Genomic DNA, 19,931 nt, shown 5'->3' with positions numbered 1-19,931 from the left:
TCACTAACTATGCAAGCATAAGGACCATGACTACGTGACATATGGAAGTTCGGATCGGTCCTGCAGGCGTGCTCGGACAGCCAATATGGTTAAGGCGACCGTTCGCGATAAGCGGGAAATCCAGACCCGAATCCTGGTCAGGCACAAATTTTCGTGTGTCACAAACAACTGACGTCAACACATAACCGCAGAATGAGTAACAATTTTGTGCAATTAGGTTCCACTCACCACGTTCAAATGATGCACATGATCACTGGCCTGTAACGTCACTCTTTCTTACTGGCTTTCATTTGACACCAAACGTAAAGGTTTCGGCAATGTAAACACCATTAATAGTTGTGCCAGAATTGCGTGTGTGGGATCTATGATTTGCATTCTGCGAGTACCCTGGCGAGTGTGGGATGAAGAGAGCTCAACAGAACGAGCTGTAGTATGAATACAGGTGCAGTTACTGGCTGAGAAGCAAGTATTCATGGTCCCTCTGCCCAGCTATGTAGCTACACGACCCCGCGTCCTGACAAGTTGGTGACAACGATTGCCACGGCATGTGTAAATTCTACCAACCACTATGGTGGTTGGTGGTATTGCAGTATGGTCTGCTAGCAACATACTAGCATCCGGCAGCAGGATTTTGTAGACAGCTCGCCTGCCCACCTCTCAACAGGTTGTGAAATCCCCAATGTGACTCTTGCTGTAACAAGTAATCTTTAATATTTTATGAAAAACCGAAACCACCCACTTTTCATGTATTTTTATTTATGCCAGTAAGCGTTTCGGTTCAAATGGTTCAAATGGCTCAGAGCACTATGGGACTCAACTGCTGAGGTCATTAGTCCCCTAGAACTTAGCACTAGTTAAACCTAACTAACCTAAGGACATCACAAACATCCATGCCCGAGGCAGGATTCGAACCTGCGACCGTAGCGGTCTTGCGGTTCCAGACTGCAGCGCCTTTAACCGCACGGCCACTTCGGCCGGCAAGCGTTTCGGGCTGTCACCCATCTTCAGTTGGCGTTATACGTATTTCAGTCTGCACTTAGCACATCGTTAAAAGTATAATAATCTCCAACAACTGTCTTCCTGTTTCTTGTTGAATGGCCTTCAATTTTTCAACACTTTTGAATGAAACAGTCCAAGTCTCCATGCTAAACATAAAAACTGGTAATATTCCCCATATAATCTTTACTTTGAGACACATCAAAAGCTTAGTTTTTAAACCCCTGTTTAGTTTCCAAGAATCACTCAACGACAATTTTACTCTTCTGTTGAATTTTTTGCTGTTCGTTTGGACGTTGTCTCCAGCTGTCATAAATACGTTAACAGGACTCTGCAATGTCGATCTGACATCAATACGATCCTGTGTACGGGAGCTTGGTGGCTGTTACAGTTGAGGTTTTTAGCGTGCCAAACAAACAATAGATTTTTAGGGGTACTAATACATCTAGATGTCATTCTGACTTTTCTGTTCTTGTTGGTTCAGTTCTTGCTGGCAGTACTTTGATGACTGTAGCTACTGTGGCAGGCAGTCACTCAGATTATGGTGGCCTTTCCCACACAAGGAGGCAAAAGATTAATATTAATGAGTATATATTAGTAGAAATTGGTATACGTTAATAATGAATTAAAGAGGGTCTGCCTTCTTCCAAGAAGGCTCGTTTAATCCCCAAACATGATTCACCACAGTTTTAGCATCGTCAGTAGTTTTTTTTCCTTTATTGTTTCTGAAATACATATGTACGAAATAATTCATACTAGGAAAGTATTGACATCATACTTTGTTGTTGTTTAGTCTACCTCTGTATTTCACTATTTTAGGGTTCCGCACCTCAATGGGAAAAACAGAAACCATTATAAGATCACTTTTCTGTTCGTCTGTCTGTCAAGCCCTGTTTTTCTCAGGAACGGGCAGAAGTTGAGATTTATGTGAAATACGAAGGTCTACAGCCCCTTGTCGGTGCAAAACATTTAAGCTTCTAAGTCAAGTAATCAAAGGGTACGACACTTCATGTCACATATTTTGATCCTTGCAAACTCACTCATCAAAACCTATGAAGTAGAGTCATGAGATTTGGCAAGATCAAGTTTTCACAGCATAAGTAAAGACAAAAACCCGAAAACTGTTAATTCGTCATTATATCGCATAAAAATACTTTTTGCTGTTAGCTGTTACCCTGTCCATCTATTGAGGCCCTTTTTCCCAGTAACGGGTGGAGCTATCGAGTTTAAATTTATGTCAAATACTGAGGCAGACGATCCATTGCCGTTATAAAAAAATTAAGTTTCTATGGGAAAGCAATCAAAAGCTACGGCCATTTATGTCACAAACTTTGATCCTCTCAAACTCACTCATCGAAACCTATAGAGTACTTCCCACTGACTTAGAATCATGAAATTTGGCAAGAAGCAAGGTTGTACAGTATAAGTAACGAAAAAAATCCGTAAATTGTTAATTTTTAATTCTATCACATACAAATGTTTCACATAAATCGCATAAAATTTTTTTCCCCATTTGTTGTCCGTCTGTCTGTCTGTAAGTCTGTTATGACCCTTTCTTCTCAGCAAATTTCTAAAAAATTCTAAGATCTAAGGTCCCTTGGCGGTGTAAAAAATGTAAGCCTCTACGTCAGTGCAGTCAAAAGATACTGTTATTCGTGTCACATATTTTGATACTCGCAAACTCAATCATCAAAGCCTATAGATGAACTATGTAAATACAGAGGTAAGTTTGTAAAGAACCCTCGGAGCACGAGTCCTACCTGTGCTTGTCCCGGTGTTTTCTTTTTTTTTTTACCTTATGTGTGCCTTGTAGCTGCCAACAGAAATCAGCCACAAGTCTAAATTGAAAGGTCTTTCATTTGCAAGACATTTTTTCTTTTTTTTTTACCTTATGTGTGCCTTGTAGCTGCCAACAGAAATCAGCCACAATTCTAAATTGAAAGATCTTTCATTTGCAAGACAGGTATGTTAGGACGACACCTGAATTGAAATTTTGTCCAGCACGTAGCCGTTAAACTACACCAGGTACATTACAAGTCATGTTACACACGTATTGAGGTTGTAGGGGGGACTCAGTAGATTAAGTTTAACGCAGGAACTCCTGCCCGAAAACGTCATCCAACGACGCTGTAGAACGTCAAAGTAACAAGCGTCGGCGCCTATAAATGTATGTATATAGGTGTTCTCTTATCTTGTTAAAAACTTTCTAGAATGATGGAGAAGAATAAATGTATAAATTTGAGGCAAGGGTCCTTGTACCGGAAACGAACGAGGCGAAAATTATAGGCGAAAACCATTCTGATACTTCTGGCAACGGTATATATGTAGTGGTGATGTTGTTGCTCAGATTCTATGGTAGGCAACTTTCAGAGGTGGTAGGATGGACCAAAACAAGACGAAGTTTCAAGTAAGCATGGGCTGCAAAATGCATACCTTAAGGGCTATGAGCACTTGTTCAATAGAGATGTGTTTCACGGTGGTGAAGATGAACAAGTGCTCATAGGTCCTCGGATATCACTTTAGAGTCCATGTTACTGGACATTTTTTCCTAGTTTTGGTCCATACTACCACCTCTGAAAGTTGCGTACCATACAATCTTATCAACAACAGTACCAGTATACGTATTCCACTGTCAGAGTTATAAGAACGGTTGTCAAAAAAATGGTTCAAATGGCTCTGAGCACTATGGGACTTAACACCTGTGGTCATCAGTCCCCTAGAACTTAGAACTACTTGAACCTAACTAACCTAAGGATATCACACACATCCATGCCCGAGGCAGGATTCGAACCTGCGACCGTAGCAGTCGCGCGGTTCTGGACTGAGCGCCTAGAACCGCTAGACCACCGCGGCCAGCAGAACTGTTGTCGCTTATGACTTTCGACTCATTCGTTTCCGGACAGGGACCCTGTGGGACGGCGGGTGGAAAAGTTTGAATTATATATATATATATTTGTTGCCGTTCTCAACACAGGCTCTCATTTATACTTTTATCGTTCTCCATCATCCTAGAAAGTTTGTAGCACCGTCACGGAATCACCTGTATATACATACAATAAAGGCGCCCGCGCTCTGTAACATCGTTGGATGACGTTTCTGACCGTGTGCTCCTACGCAAAGCTTGATCTACTAAGTCCCGTCGACAATGTCTAGAAGTATGTGGCATGAATTGTGAAACCCCCTCTATATTCCGGGAAAAGAGTGGTATATACCACTTTTGTTACGCTTACCACTGCTGTAATTGACATGCCGTGAGCAGTACTTGGTTTTTATTTGCCTTCTGAAAGTGTTGTTGGTATTGTTTTTATGTTTAAAAGGATCTGTGGAGATCTGTAAAATTTCGCGGTGTTTTGGTTTGCAAAATAATTTGATGTGATTTGCTATTCATAGATTGTGTTGCGGATTTTTAACAGCATTTCGTTACCTTCTCACTTGCTCGCTGGTGAATTCTGAATGTTTGCATGTTGATATGACTCAGGCGTACTGTTTCACTGCACATTTATGTTTCAGATACGCTGTTAGCAATCGTTTATTTTACTGTTTTGTTTGAGACTAGCGGCCGTGAATTTTGAATTTGGTCCGAAGTGTTTTCATTTTGTGTGTTTGAGAAAGAGAGAGAGAGAGAGAGAGAGAGAGAGAGAATGTGTGTTGTGTGTGTGTGTGTGTGTGTGTGTGTGTGTGTTTGCCGCCTAAAACCAAGCAAAGGGGTTCAGCGCAGCGCGGCGCGTCCGGTTTGACGTAAAACCGCGCCACTCCGCGCACAACGAACAAGTTCCCCGAAGTGTCGGTACATCAAAGGAAATGGTTCGTTCATGTGCGGCTCTGCTTGGACGGTGTCCCTCAAATGTACAGTGGAACAATGTGTCTAAGCCACATCAATACAATAACATTCAGATTTCACTAATGACCGTGAGAAAAGGTAACGAAATGCTATTAGAAACACGCAACACAATCTATAAACAGCAAATCACACCAAATGGTTTTCCAGACCAAACGTCACAAAATTTTATCGATGTACATAGGTAATATTAAAAAATGAAAACAATAACTACAACAACAAAAATTTAGCAGGCCAATGAAAATCAAGTATAGTTCAGGGCACGTCAGCTACAGCAGCGGTAAGTGGAAAACGTAAGGGAATATGTCACTGTTTTATCGGAGTATGTAGTTGAAAGCCTATATTGTAAACCAGGATTCAGTTTAGATGTTTCCATAACAACCCTGTGTCGCAAGGGACACGTTGTATTAATTTAGGCTTGAGGCTGATTTCTGTTGACAGCTACAGGGAAGTAAAATCGGTGAATTACATATATAATCTAAACAAGAAGGAAGTCTGATATCAACGTATTCCTAACCTATATAATTTGTTATATGAGTGTCACAGACAATAATTCATTGTTATCTTCTACAAGCACGGGAATAGAGCTTAAAATTCCACCATGATAGCATATATTATTATAAATTAGCACTACACCAACTTAATCTTCCTCTTATGTGCAAAGTCAACAAAAAAAGTGGCAGATATTAGTGTCGGTGTGAGCCTCGTAATAGGTCTATGTCACTATGATATGTGTCTTCACAAACAGAATGCAAAAGGTTGTGCTGAATAACTCAGATAATGTCGGAAAGGTAAAAAAATTTGGTGACCAAGCTACAAAAAAAAATCACAAAAGGAGTACCACAAGGTTCAATTTTGGGTCGACTCTTTTTATATATATCAATGACCTTCCACTTAACTTTCAATAAGCAAAATTGGTACTTTTTGCAGACTACTATTATTATCAATCCCGTTAGGGAGAAAGCAACTGAAGATTGGTAAATGATATTTTTCAAAGAATTCTTAAGTGGTTTTCTGTGAATGGACCACCCATAAATTTTGAAGAAAACACACTACATTCAGTCCTGTACAACAAATAGAGTCATATCAATAACTGATGTAACACATGAGCAAGAGTCAGTAAATGGGGTAGATAGTTCCAAATTCTGGGGCATGTGTAGTGATGAAAACATGAACTAGAAGAAGCATAGCTCTGAATTTCTCAAACAGTTAAGTTCAGCTATTTTTGATCTTCCTATAAGTGCTAATCTAGGAAACAAACGTATCAGCCTCGTGACATATTTTGCATATTTCCATTCAATAATGTCGTACGAAAAAATTTCTGGGGTAACTCATCAATTAGAAAAAAGTGCTGATTGTACAAAAGCGAGTAGTCAGAATAATATGTGGTGTCTTACTGTGTAGGTACCCTTTCAAGGAGCTAGGCATTTTAACTGCACCGTCACAATACATATTTTCGCTTGTGAAATTCGTCATAACTAACCCATCACAATTTGCGAAGGACAGTGATACCCATATCTACAACACTAGAGGGAAAAATCACCTTTATTCCCATTGCTAATGCGGTCAGTGGCTCAGAGAGGAGTTCAATGCGCAGCAGTAAAAACTTTTGATCATATGACCAATAACAAACTGTCTGACAGATAGCGAAACCAGTTTTACGAGGTGCATTCAAGTTCTAAGGCCTCCGATTCTTTTTCTAGTTAACTACTCACCCGAAATCGATGAAACTGGCGTTACTTCTCGACGTAATCGGCCTGCAGACGTACACATTTTTCACAACGCTGACGCTATGATTCCATGGCAGCGGCGAAGGCTTCTTTAGGAGTCTGTTTTGACCACTGGAAAATCGCTGAGGCAATAGCAGCACGGCTGGTGAATGTGCGGCCACGGAGAGTGTCTTTCATTGTTGGAAAAAGCCAAAAGTCACTAGAAGCCAGGTCAGGTGAGTAGGGAGCATGAAGAATCACTTCAAAGTTGTTATCATGAAGAAACTGTTGCGTAACATTAGCTCGATGTGCGGGTGCGTTGTCTTGGTGAAACAGCACACGCGCAGCCCTTCCCGGACGTTTTTGTTGCAGTGCAGGAAGGAATTTGTTCTTCAAAACATTTTCGTAGGATGCACCTGTTACCGTAGTTCCCTTTGGAACGTAATGGGTAAGGATTACGCCCTCGCTGTCCCAGAACATGGACACCATCATTTTTTCAGCACTGGCGGTTACCCGAAATTTTTTTGGTGGCGGTGAATCTGTGTGCTTCCATTGAGCTGACTGGCGCTTTGTTTCTGGATTGAAAAATGGCATCCACGTCTCATCCATTGTCACAGCCGACGAAAAGAAAGTCCCATTCATGCTGTCGTTGCGCGTCAACATTGCTTGGCAACACGCCACACGGGCAGCCATGTGGTCGTCCGTCAGCATTCGTGGCACCCACCTGGATGACACTTTTCGGATTTTCAGGTCGTCATGCAGGATTGTGTGCACAGAACCCACAGAAAGGCCAACTCTGGAGGCGATCTGTTCAACAGTCATTCGGCGATCCCCCAAAACAATTCTCTCCACTTTCTCGATCATGTCGTCAGACCGGCTTGTGCGAGCCCAAGGTTGTTTCGGTTTGTTGTCACACGATGTTCTGCCTTCATTAATCTGTTGCACCCACGAACACACTTTCGACACATCCATAACTCCATCACCACATGTCTCCTTCAACTGTCGATGAATTTCAATTGGTTCCACACCACGCAAGTTCAGAAAACGAATGATTGCATGCTGTTCAAGTAAGGAAAACGTCGCCATTTTAAGTATTTAAAACAGTTCTCATTCTCGCCGCTGGCGGTAAAATTCCATCTACCGTACGGTGCTGCCATCTCTGGGACGTATTGACAATGAACGCGGCCTTATTTTAAAACAATGCGCATGTTTCTATCTCTTTCCAGTCCGGAGAAAAAAAATCGGAGGTCTTAGAACTTGAATGCACCTCGTAAATCTAATTTAAAATCATATCTCCTGGACAACTCCTTCTATATCATTGACGAATCTCTGCTTACAAACTGGTAGCCATTAAAAAACACTTGTTTTGAAGTGTAGTTGCATGAATAGGAATAAAATGGTAATGCATTGATTAATGTTAACTATTCATGTAGGGGAAAGTGGACGAAAATGACGTACGTAAAAGTTCATTGCAGGTATGAATAAACAACGCCTTCAGTCACAACTTTTTCGTGTTTTATTAACTACACGATGCATTTCGGACCCTGTGGGTCCATCATCAGGTGTAATTTGTCTCATTCAGGAGAAGAAATAAAACATGTATTGAGACAAATTACACCTGACGATGGACCCACAGGGTCCGAAATGCATCGTGTAGTTAATAAAACACGAAAAAGTTGTGACTGAAGGCGTTGTTTAATTCATACCTCCAATGTTTTGAATACAGTCACGTTTTAAGCTGCAAAATATGGATAAAATTAAATTAAAAAAGTTAATTATTTCTCACAGTCCATGTATGCCAATTACTATTATATAAATGCAATTTTACGTTAGACTGAGGTTTCTAGAGTAGCATGTCATAAAGAAATTCAGTGTAAAATAATTAGTTTCACTATGAATTCATTATTTCAAAAATGTTGTCAGCATGTCATTCTGGACTACCTTGTCCGGCTAAATGATACACCTTTTCACTTGGCAGAGTTACTCCTTTATTTTTACTACTAAATTATTAATGTAAGGATAAATTACAGAATGAACATATATCATGCCTTAATTAAGGATTAGAACTGTAATCCTAACAAATTAACAATGTGAATTCGTAAGATATACCAAAATTTATGGCAAATTATTTCCAGGAAATTAGAACCTTACCACTCAGCTATAAAAATACTATTTGTTGTTGCTAGTTACTGTTTTAATTTCTAATAGGCTTTTTATGAACAGACACACTGCGTTTCAGCAGTCGATAAGCTACGTGATGGAGCAGCGCAAAAACAACATAGTCCTGTGTCATTTTACCCTCTTCAGCACAAACGTAATCTTTGGTCATAAGCTCGAAAACTAACAAACACACAATCAAAATATTGCTACAGACTTAAAGATTTACTTTTATAAGATATCCGCCTGATAGTAAATCTTCCACACAAATAATCAATACTGCACAATTTTAAAAGTTTCTTAACAGAAATATTGGTATATTTAACTTCGAAAATAGTTTCCTGCGTCTCACCCCACCAAATGGAAGCAGGAAATGATTAATGGCAAAGTGTAGCCACCACAAGCAATCGAGTAAACCAAACACTATCATTCCGCCAGCTGCCAAAGTTAAGAAAAAACCACTACGTCGTTTTGCCCTTCTGTGTCATTTTGGGCCACTTTCCCCTATACACATCCTGTAAACTGACTCGTTCCACATCATTTCGATAAAATATTCGCTCAAATGACCTATGCAACGTGTAACTAAGTGGCCTACTTTATTTGCTGCAACTCCTAGAAGGACTCGCAGTTGGTACTAACGCGACGTGTTGTTGTTTAGATGTCATCTGTGGGGTCGTCCGGCGCAGTTTCTGGAAGCAGAGTACAAGGACAAGCAGGGCCGAGTACATCGAACGCGGCTTCTGGTGTCAGGGAGCTGGGGGGTGGCTCGCCACCTCAACTACACGTTCGAGATCCTGAGCGCCCTAGCGTGGTCGCTGCCGGCGATGGGCCTGGGAATTCTGCCGTTCCTGTACGTGATCTTCCTGACCCTACTCCTGGTCCATCGGGTCTACAGGGACGAGGAGAAGTGTCAGCAGAAATACGGGAGCAGCTGGCAAGCCTACTGTCGTCTGGTGCCCTACCGCCTGCTGCCGTGGATTTTCTGAGCTTCGCCGCTGCGGCCACCGCCGCCAGCGTCATGCACCAGCTGGAGGCCACCTTAGAGGAGGTCGAGCTGGAGGAGGAGGACGAAGATGATGACTAAGCTGCCCAATCTGTGTCCGGTAATCAAATGATGTCCGCCAGCAAAAATGGAAAACTGCATCAGAATAATTATGCACATTAAGTGACTACTTTTCTCGGCCACAGCAAGCTACAGAAAAACGCCCCCAGAAAAATGGAAAACTGCTCTAGAAAAATTACATACGAAAAGTGTCTAGGTCCCTAGCTTGCAGCAAGCTACAGGAAGAAGGTTAACGGTAGAAAGAGCCGAACATAGCTCGCGATCCTGCTTCCGTTTATTGGTGCTCTGTGACGGAAAAACATACTTTACCAAAAAGCGGAAATAAGGTACATAATGAAAATCGGAATATTTTACTGTATTTTGAAAAAAAAGAAGATTTGGAATTTCGACATAAATATCGTATTTTCACGAACAGGATCAGCTACCATTGCATTTTATACTACCACTTGTGTATAAAATTTATGCGGATAGTCAATAACGCACTGTGAAATGTACAAAACAGACCATAAATTTGAGACTTACTACTAACTACACACTTAGGAACTATATTACATATAGCATGTCCGATTGGCATCTGTCCTCTGCCTCACTGCACTTTAATAACGAGATATCCCGTTTTGTACGAACTGAATTTGTGACGAATAAAGCGGTCCAGAAAACTGCATGTGGGTTATTGTTTTTCTTTATACTAACGTAACAAAAATCGAAAGTTTATGTGTTATAATAAGATGTGGTAACAGAAAAAATCGAATTCTACTAGGATCTCTCAGTTATAAAGAGTGAGACATAAAGATGACTAAAGGTTGCATTTGATAACAGCTACAAATCGAAGAGAACTGAAAAGGCATTTCTCATACTAAAAACCAATTCAGTACTTTAGTTCCTCGATTGTTTCAAACTAACAGCCGTCCGCGCAACAGCATAATGTAAAAAAAAAAAAAAGTTAGGACGTCACACGATGCTTACCGGTAATGGGGACTACAGGAGCCAGAATTTTTTTCTGAACTATTTTTTTAATATTTCGATATTTCGTGGTTTTCTTTATTAAAATTCGTTGTCAAAACTCTTATAACTATTACTACCGTGTGAGCTAAGACTCCTCATCCTTCACTATTACGTCTCCTTTTAAGATCATCGTTTCTTAAAACCGTATCGATGCGACTGCAACCTAATCAACGATACTGTATACAAGTGCACTTTGTCGAACTGATTCGTGTTGGCTACTTTCGACCAATTTGTGAATTCTTTACGTTGTTGATGCACCGTTACCACTTCGTATTCTTCCAGCCTTATTCATTTTCTGACCGGTTTTATTGTCATCAATTAGCCAACTGACAGGGTGGTAATGTTGCATTACACTTTTGTCTCTCCAGGCTTAAATTTCACCATCATTTTAGCGCACAGTCGCCCACATTGGGAATGACACTTGCTGCTACACGATTGGCATCAGTTAGGCACATTACCCGTTCTTCCTAGCCGACAATAATGTTTAGGCTTTAAATTTTTTTTAAGTATTTCACTTGGGATGCAGTAGGCGTTAATGAAACGAAATCAAATGTCGTGTTGAGAGGGCTTCCCGACGGGTAGACCAGTCGCCTTGTACAAGTCTATTTAGTTGACGACACATCGGCAAATTGCGTGTCGAGGAGGATGATATGATGATGAAGACAACAGAGCAGAAAGTCCCCACGCGGAGCTAATCTCCGACCCAGCCGGGAATCGATCCCAGGCCCCACGCGTGGCATTCTGCTGCCATCACCACTCAGCTATGCAGCCGGACAGCAGGCGTTAATAGGAATATGATTCAAAAAACTGCTCATGGTGAAAAGGGAGGTGGGATTGCTCCTTTGATCTAGTCGTATCCCATCGGCGATCTAACAAGGAGACCGCACCTACTCGTCACCACCGATTTCGTCCAAGTTTATCGTGTATGCAGGGTTAGACTACAAATGGGAGTTCAAGATGGCCAGGCGTTTCGAAAAAAACGGCATTTTTGATGAGGCGTGAGCTGTTCATGTTTGCGTAGTTTCCAGGCAGCAGTTGGCACATAGGAAAGAATGCAGAACGGTATTCTGAGGGTCGTGAGGTTGTGTCCCAACGCAGAAACCCGTCTTTACTTGTTCAGTTTTTACATTACACACATTGCAGATAAACGGGAATAATGCTCAATGTATTGAATTTAATAATATCTTCATAAAAGGCCTGGAAAGAAAAAGAAAAGAAATCGACATTGCACATGATTTCCAGGAAAGAATTGTACTTACACCGCCCACAAGACTCTGCAAGTAATTTTCCAGGAAGGGTTTGCAATTAAAGCGTCCAGAAATTCGTATTCCGTTACTTTTATTTTCACCTGAACAATAGACTTCCCTGTTTTTCCGATGAATATCAACCCAGCACGTGTAAATCATCAACACTAAAATAATAAAACAACCTAATTTTATATGCGAAGCTCTTGTGTACACCTTACGTCTCCTTCCTCGAATTTATTTGCAAACCCAAGTATTCGTTCACCATTCTTTTTCATGCCTTTTATGAAAATATTAATAAATCCAATATATTGAGCATTATTTATGTTTGTTTGCAGTGAATCTAACGTAAAAATTGAAATCTTATGACCCTTCCAATACCCTTCTGTACTCCTCCCATTGTGCCAAGCTCTTTCTGGAAGCTTTGCTAACGTGAACGCGTCCTGCCGCACCCAACCAGCACCCCAACTGCTATTTTTTCCAAACCCTTGACCACCTAGAGTTTCAACGTCTTTCACTTTCATTTCTGGACAAACCCTCCATATACCATCAATCTGGACGAAATTGGCGCAGCGGGTGGACACGGCACGCTTATAACTTTTCGCCTGTTTCTGCTCGCGGCCTGTTGTCACGTTATTGTTTCCTCACTCTACCAGCCTTCATGATTTCACCGCGAGAGTCACTGACACCTTAAGTGCAGAACTAATTATTCCTCTAATTTTCAGTAACACTTCTAAATAGTAGTTGTACTTATTAGACGCACAGTAGATGCTAATATGTTTATGGATTCATAAATAACGTGTAGTGGAATTCACAGCAGATAAATAAGCGTTTACAAATTTATAGCACGAGGCTCACTCAAATACTAGAGTCACATTGCCGTCAAATTACCTTTTGTGAGAAATTTGTATCACCTTAACAGGGCGATCACTATTTTCAAACTCTCTAAGCATGAATAGAAGATTTGTTTATAAGAACTATAAGACATGAATGAACGTAAGGATAGGATTCTCCAGAGAACATATATCAAGAACTGAAGTCGTTGCTGTTTGCTAGATGATGCGCAGGTTGGTGAATAACAGTCTGTAAAGCTGTTAAGGGTATTTCAGGATAGGTCGTGCTGAGAAATAATTGTTAAGAAAAAAAATTGATAAGTTGCGCCGATTCCACGTTAATTGGCATTGAAGTTAGCTAATCACGCAGTAGCACGTAAATTCAAGCTGCCCGCCAGACAAAACTTGTATTTGTTGTTCTCATAGTGTAGATGATAGCCCACGAGAGTGCTCAGCCTTGTTGCGGGTTCGATCCTTACTACCGCCCCACGTCCAATGTTTGTATCACTCTCTTGTTCGTTTTTAGCAAACCAAACTAAGAATATGTTTGCCGACACCGTCTTTGGCGGGCCTCTGGAATTACACGCGCAACGACCTGATTGGATAACTACAATGCTAATTAACTCAGAAACGGCGCAACGTATCGATTTTTTAAACAATTATTCCTCTGCACAACCTACCCTGCAACACTCTTACGAGTTTTCAGACTGTTTCTCACTGTCCTGTATATCACAAAAACATTGCTAAACTTTAGTGGGAAAATGTCATTCCTGTCACCACATGGTCATTTACTGTAAAGTTTGAGGTAAAACAGTGTAAAATAATGCCTCTAAGAATCGTGGAAGTTTTGTCATATCTGTTTATGTAATATAACCGTTTGTACATTGTGTTGGAGGCTTATATCAAGAACTGGCTTAACATCTGCGTAATGGATTTCAGAAAAATCTCTAAAGCTCAGTACCTCGCTCAGGTGGGTCTTGTCCTAGACTAACAGTGATGAATGCGGCGAGATGACTGGATCCGACTGTGAATAACCTCTAGTCTCACGAGCCAGCGGGCTGTACGTCACAATATAATAGCAAGATGGACTGTTTATATCTAGTACAAGAAATGTATTCACTGTTGCGAATATGATCAGACTCCAGGTGTGCAAAGCATTAGTGACAACGAAAAATTATGCCGGACTGGTGCTCCAACCCGGATTTCCTGCTCTAGGCTAGCAGTCGCCTAGCCCGCCTCGGCCATCCGCGAACGCCTACCGCCAGGACCGACCCAATTTTCCACCTGTCACCAAGTTCCAGCATTGTGTACTCGCACACTTGCTGTGATTACTGCACAGAGCGAAACCTTCGATTAGTGACGCAACCTTGTGTGGGCATGAAATACTATTTTGCAATATCTGTGTTTTTACAATGTACCTTGCAGTGGACTTCAGACGTGTTTGATGGACAAAGCATAGTACACTGTAAGACGCAGGCACTACAATATAGTGTATATAGCTACAATGATCCTCAATAGGAATCGGTGGTATACCCCTAGTTGTCATTCATCAGACTGAGATCAATGAAATTTCTGAATGGATACTGGTATGAATAATAATAGCCATCGCACATAACGGTCGTATTTAATACTATGCTGTTTTGGGAACCAGGCTTAGATAGGTGCTGCTGTAGCCAACAGTGATAAAGGTGGCATGACGACTGGATCCGACTGTGGATAATTTCTAGTCTTAACAATGTAGTAGGCCGTACTTTTCAGTATAATAGCAAGCTGAACTCCTTTTGTATCCTATACAAGAAGTGCAGTCACCGTTGCGAATATGATCACACTCCAGGTGTGCAAAGTGTTAGTGACAACTAAAATTTGTGCTGGACCTGGGCCCGAACCTGGGTTTCCTGCTTTAGGCTAGCGGTCGCCCAACCCGCCTAGGCCATCCGCGAACGCCTCCCTGCAGGACCGACCCAAATTTCGACCTGTCACCGAGTTCCAACATTGTATACTCCCACACATGCTCTGATTAGTGCACAGGGCGAAACCTTCGATTATTGTCGCAGCATTATGTGGGCATGAAATACTATTTTGCAATGTCTGTGTTCTTACAATGTGGCGTGGACGTGAAATACTGTTTTACAAGGTCTGTGTTTTTATAAATGTCTGACGGACACAGTATAGTACATCGTAAGACACAAGCACTGCATTGTAGTGTCTATAGCAACACTGATGCTCAATAGCAATTGGAGGTATAATTCTTGCTGTCACTGATCAGTCTGAGATCAATGGAATTTACAATGGATATCCATGTTAATAATACTAATAATTATGGTAACCGTAACATATAACGGTGTTATTTAGTAGCATGGACTTATGGGAACCATAAATCACTGATGAAGTTTTTTTGTGGAGAACTGCATAATGCATTACACAGCTGTAACTGTATAGTTTATAAAAGACGATCGATTTCGGTCTATGACGAGACCTTCATTGGGTCCATATTTGCATTTGCGTAATTTTCATAAGAGTCATCAGCTGTACATTGTTCCATTGTTGATATTGACCGCAAATTAATTACAGCCTCACCATTTATCAAAATAAAATATCTTCCCTAAACAATTCTCAACTTTTCGATCAATTTTTACTATGGATGACTGCCTAAAACGAGGCTGTGGACTGGTGTGTAATATGCAAAGGTAGCTGACGTTTTGCCTAGTTTCAGATTTACATAAAATCCAGATTTTTGACAAATATGGTATAAAATTTTTTGTATGTTTCAGATTTAAATGTACACATTCTTGTACTTCAGTGGGTCCAGGAGAATTGTCGCTATTGAATTTACATTTGTACGACATTTTTTCAAAACTGAGTGATTTTCTGAGAGGTTATAGTCGGTTATATGGAGTCAGTAGACGAAGCAAGTAGTTTGGAGAATATTTACTCCTTTCTTTACTAAAATTGTCGTGAAGAGCCTTGCAGTGTCAGCACTGCTTATAGGTTTATAAAATCTTATGATCGCAAATGTTACCTGACATAATATGTATCCACCACATCTTCAAACATGTCTACAAGTATTTAATTGCACTACATTACTGGATTATATGGACAAACTCGCAGCAGCTACTGAAGCAGCTCCAAGTAAACTAAATGTCTTAATGGTGAATGTATTCAAAATTGTTTACAAGTATTTATATGCACTATATTACTGGATGGGGTCTACAAACTTGCAGCAGCTAGCAAATAATGAGCCAAGTAAATTAAATCTCTTAATGTTCAATGTATTATTATTTTTACATGTGTTCCCCATGGTACTGCTAGTAGTGTGTCCTATGGTGTACTAAATATGCTTTGTATGTATTTGTGTATTGTGTCATAGAACCACATGGGTGGTATATATATATATATATATATATATATATATACACACTCATTACTTGTCATAAATGTTACCGTGTTAAAACATTGACTTGGAGCACATTAATTATATAAAAGGTGTGGAAATTTATTATTATCTGTAATGAATGTTTTGTCAAAAGTAGATCAACACTGATATAGTGATTACATAAACTCCATGTGTCTATCAAATTTCTTGGCAACCCACTGTTAATTGTTACACATGTCAAAAGCAGAGGCGGACAAACACATCACATACTTAATACAGGCCAGGTGGATGCTGATATATGTTAATTCCTTGTCTTAAATGTTTGTGAGTCACAAGGAGTAATCAATATTAGCATTCATACCTACGTCAATATTAAGTGTTCGTTGAGGCTATTAAATTAAGAAATGTAAATGTATGTGAAAAACAAAAGTTTGTTAATTAAGCATTTATGAAGACTAATTTCATGCTCATATTCGTTAAGTTAATTCTGTTAAGGCTGATATGTTAAAAGGAAAAGTGTGTGTGTGTGTGTGTGTATGGGGGGGGGGGGAGAAGGCTTATGACTGTGACATACATGTCACAAGTGTTTGTGAAGTAAAGGAAATATGAACACTGGGTTTATTTATTAATTGAAGGGGTCGGAGAGATATAGTCATACGCCACATTGAACTAGTTTTGAGATACAGCGAGTTTAAAGTTCCACTGAGGTCTGAAAATGTTTAATGCAAAATAGAAACCTTATTTCTACTGCAAACACTTGCTTAATACTTGTGATGCATGTTGTTAAATAGTCAACTCTCTGTATGCTATAAAATATTAATTTTTGAATGATTCTAATAAAGATGTAGTCAACAGTGGCTTATGACTATATCTCCCAAAAAATTGTTTAAAACATAAAGTATGAATTTGTAAGGATTTATTTTCTACTACTCTTACACAGCAAGCAGAATATATAATTTTTACACATTAATATATACATATCAGGTATCTGAGATGTATAAATTACTTTTTTGTTGATACAATTACATCAAGGAAGTTTCTCTACCTCATCATTGTACATGTTATTTCCAGTACATGACCGAAAGAAATCTTGATTTGATGCAGGTATGTATGGCATAAGAGACAGTAGCTCATCAATTTTCTTCTGGGTAATTGGTAGCGGCTTTCTGTACTTTATAGGCAGCTGATATGGATTTGGTTCAACTAGCCTTCCTTTCTTTTTGACACGAATGTCCACTGACATGAAAGCTCCTATGTCTGAATAAGAGTGCTTTACACTTAGCTTGAAGGGATCTTCAGGCTCTAACTTCAATTGAGTAGCTTCACTGAAATGGTGGGGGTCTCCAGACGTGGATTCTGTACGTTTTGATATCAATGTCTTCAGGCTTTCCAAACTTCTGAAGTCTTCTTCTCTTTCCATTTTAGTTACAATGAATTATTTTGGACTTGCAGATTTTATTACTTCTGCCCATTCATCTGGAGTGTTTACTATTGGACGTCTGTTTCTTGCAGACCGTTCAATGCGATCAAAATCACGATCGCAAGGTAGCATGGTGTGACCTACCACAGGGAAGGAATGCTGGACAGAATCAAATCTTTTGGTAGCAACAAGGGACCTTTCCAAAGCAATAATAGTCCAATTCTTTGCCTGACCCTTGCAGTTGTCTGTGATTATGTGGAGATGTTTTGTCTGAGGATTAGTTATCTCCAAGTACTTCAATAAGCAGCTCCCAACCTCATCTGAACCCCGTCCTCCATCTTTCTCGCTCCACAGAAACATATAACCCTTATTTGATCCACAGTCGTGGATACCATAGTTGTATGTCCATATTTTCCTCTTGTAAAATGCTGGACCAACTGTTAGTTTAGGTGTGGGGAACGTTTGCTGCATGTCCATTGCTATCACATGATGCTCTTTCGAATTTTCTTTAGCCAGAGCAGTTAAAGACGCAATCATATTTTGTCCTCTGTCAGCCATTTTGAGATGCAGTTCATATTGTCGTTTCTTTTCTGTGACTTCTTCTGCACATAATTCTGGGTTATTTACTGCAATTAGAAATCCATCACATTTTGAACAGAAAAACAAAGTCACAAGCCACAGGAAATTAATCGCCAGAAATAAACCGTTTTATATACTTACCGAAACATCATCTCAGCTGGAACTGCTGGTCGATGGATGCCAAGATTCATCACCCTCAGGATCCAAAGGGTAAAGCTCTTCACTTCCACTACTGTCTGTGTCAAATATGCGTTGAAGACACGAAGACGCTTCAGACGTTCCTGACCCACCTGCCATTTTGCCGTGGCTTGTGACTATGTATCTTCTGAAACTACCACCATATGGTACAGCATAGAACTGCACTCCGTCATTGCCTGCTATCTGTTGCAGTAACACAGAACTTTTTCAACACATTGTGAAGAAGACATTGTTAGGAATGCCGCAACATGAAAAACTCAATTTCGTGAAAGTTGTGGCTTATGACTATATCTCTCCGAGCCCTTCAATTATATAATTCATAATGAGCATATATAGCTGAAAAAATTAACTTTGTAAATAAACAAATAAATATATATATATATATATGTGTGTGTGTGTGTGTCTCAGTGTATGTGTGTGTGTGTGTGTGTGTGTGTGTGTGTGTGTGTGTGTGTACGTGCAGCCATCAAATGTGAAGAGGGCTGCTATAATTTGTTAATAACTTACAGAGCATGTGGACAAGAGTATATGTCAGTTATATCTTGTAAATATTTATGTGTTTAAAATGGTAGATGGATAGTGACATTCTGCAAATCCATGAATGTGAGGTGGACCTCGAAATTTCTAAACCACACGTTTTCTATACTTGGTTGTATGTGTACGAAGAAATATGATATGCAGTGGCGTCCATTAATTGTGTACTGGCATAAAGGCTAGACGGTCACGACTGTCATTAATTTGTTGTAAACCTTTATATCTGTCAAATGTAAAGATGGTGTGTTTCATACAATAGTTACATATGTGTCAAAAATAAAGCCATAGATGGCTGTTGGATATAGATTCATGTCAACACTCAGTGAAAACATTTCTGGGTGGATCAACAAGGGTGATTGAGAGTGACCCTCATTAAATATGAAACTAAATACTAAACACACAAAACGTTTGTTTATTACATCAGTTAAACTTTTATATATGTCTTAAAGGCTAAATAGCGATTATATTCTTAAATGAATGCCGTTATTGTGTATAGGATAGAAAATTAACATTGTTGCATAAATCCATGATGGGAGCAACATTCGTTTATTTGAAGTTGTAAATGTGTGTGTGTGTGTGTGTGTCAAAATGAGAGATCCATGTCAGTTATATAGGTTATAAAAAGTTGCTGACATTTGATCACTATATGCTGTAAATGTTTTTAACAAATGGCATAAATATCTGTAAGTGTCAAAAGGAAACAAATGGTCACATGTATTTCTTAAGTGCAGAAAAATTATATGGACAATACCATTTCTGAAATGCATTTTGCAAATATTTGATGGAGTCACCCTGAATGGTGAGAACTAACAGATAAGTACATGAGCTGCAGAAAGATCAAGTGGTCAGTAAGATTTATGATTTACACGTTTTAAACGTTGTGGTATAGAAAGGAAAGTTTAGCGCCGGTATTCATTGATTATGGGTGTCACTAGTGTGTGTTATTTTTCATTTTGATTTTGTAAAACGTTGTTATCATTTA

General features: G+C 39.8%; 1 protein-coding gene across 2 annotated transcripts in view; it reads left to right on the top strand.

Moving 5' to 3' along the window:
* The window catches only part of LOC124556477 (7-dehydrocholesterol reductase), a 123,242-nt gene extending 112,833 nt beyond the window's left edge, over positions 1–10,409 (top strand). For both annotated transcript variants that reach the window (XM_047130432.1, XM_047130433.1), the window contains one exon: positions 9,359–10,409. In XM_047130432.1, the coding sequence (XP_046986388.1) occupies positions 9,359–9,686 (328 nt within the window). In that variant the 3' untranslated portion in view covers positions 9,687–10,409. The remainder of the gene's footprint in view (positions 1–9,358) is intronic.
* Positions 10,410–19,931: the final 9,522 nt, after the last annotated feature.

Source organism: Schistocerca americana, chromosome X (assembly GCF_021461395.2).
Source record: "Schistocerca americana isolate TAMUIC-IGC-003095 chromosome X, iqSchAmer2.1, whole genome shotgun sequence".
In the NCBI taxonomy this organism is placed as follows: Eukaryota; Metazoa; Arthropoda; class Insecta; order Orthoptera; family Acrididae; genus Schistocerca; species Schistocerca americana.
Note: the sequence above shows the minus strand (reverse complement) of the source record. Positions and strands in the feature narration are given on the sequence as shown.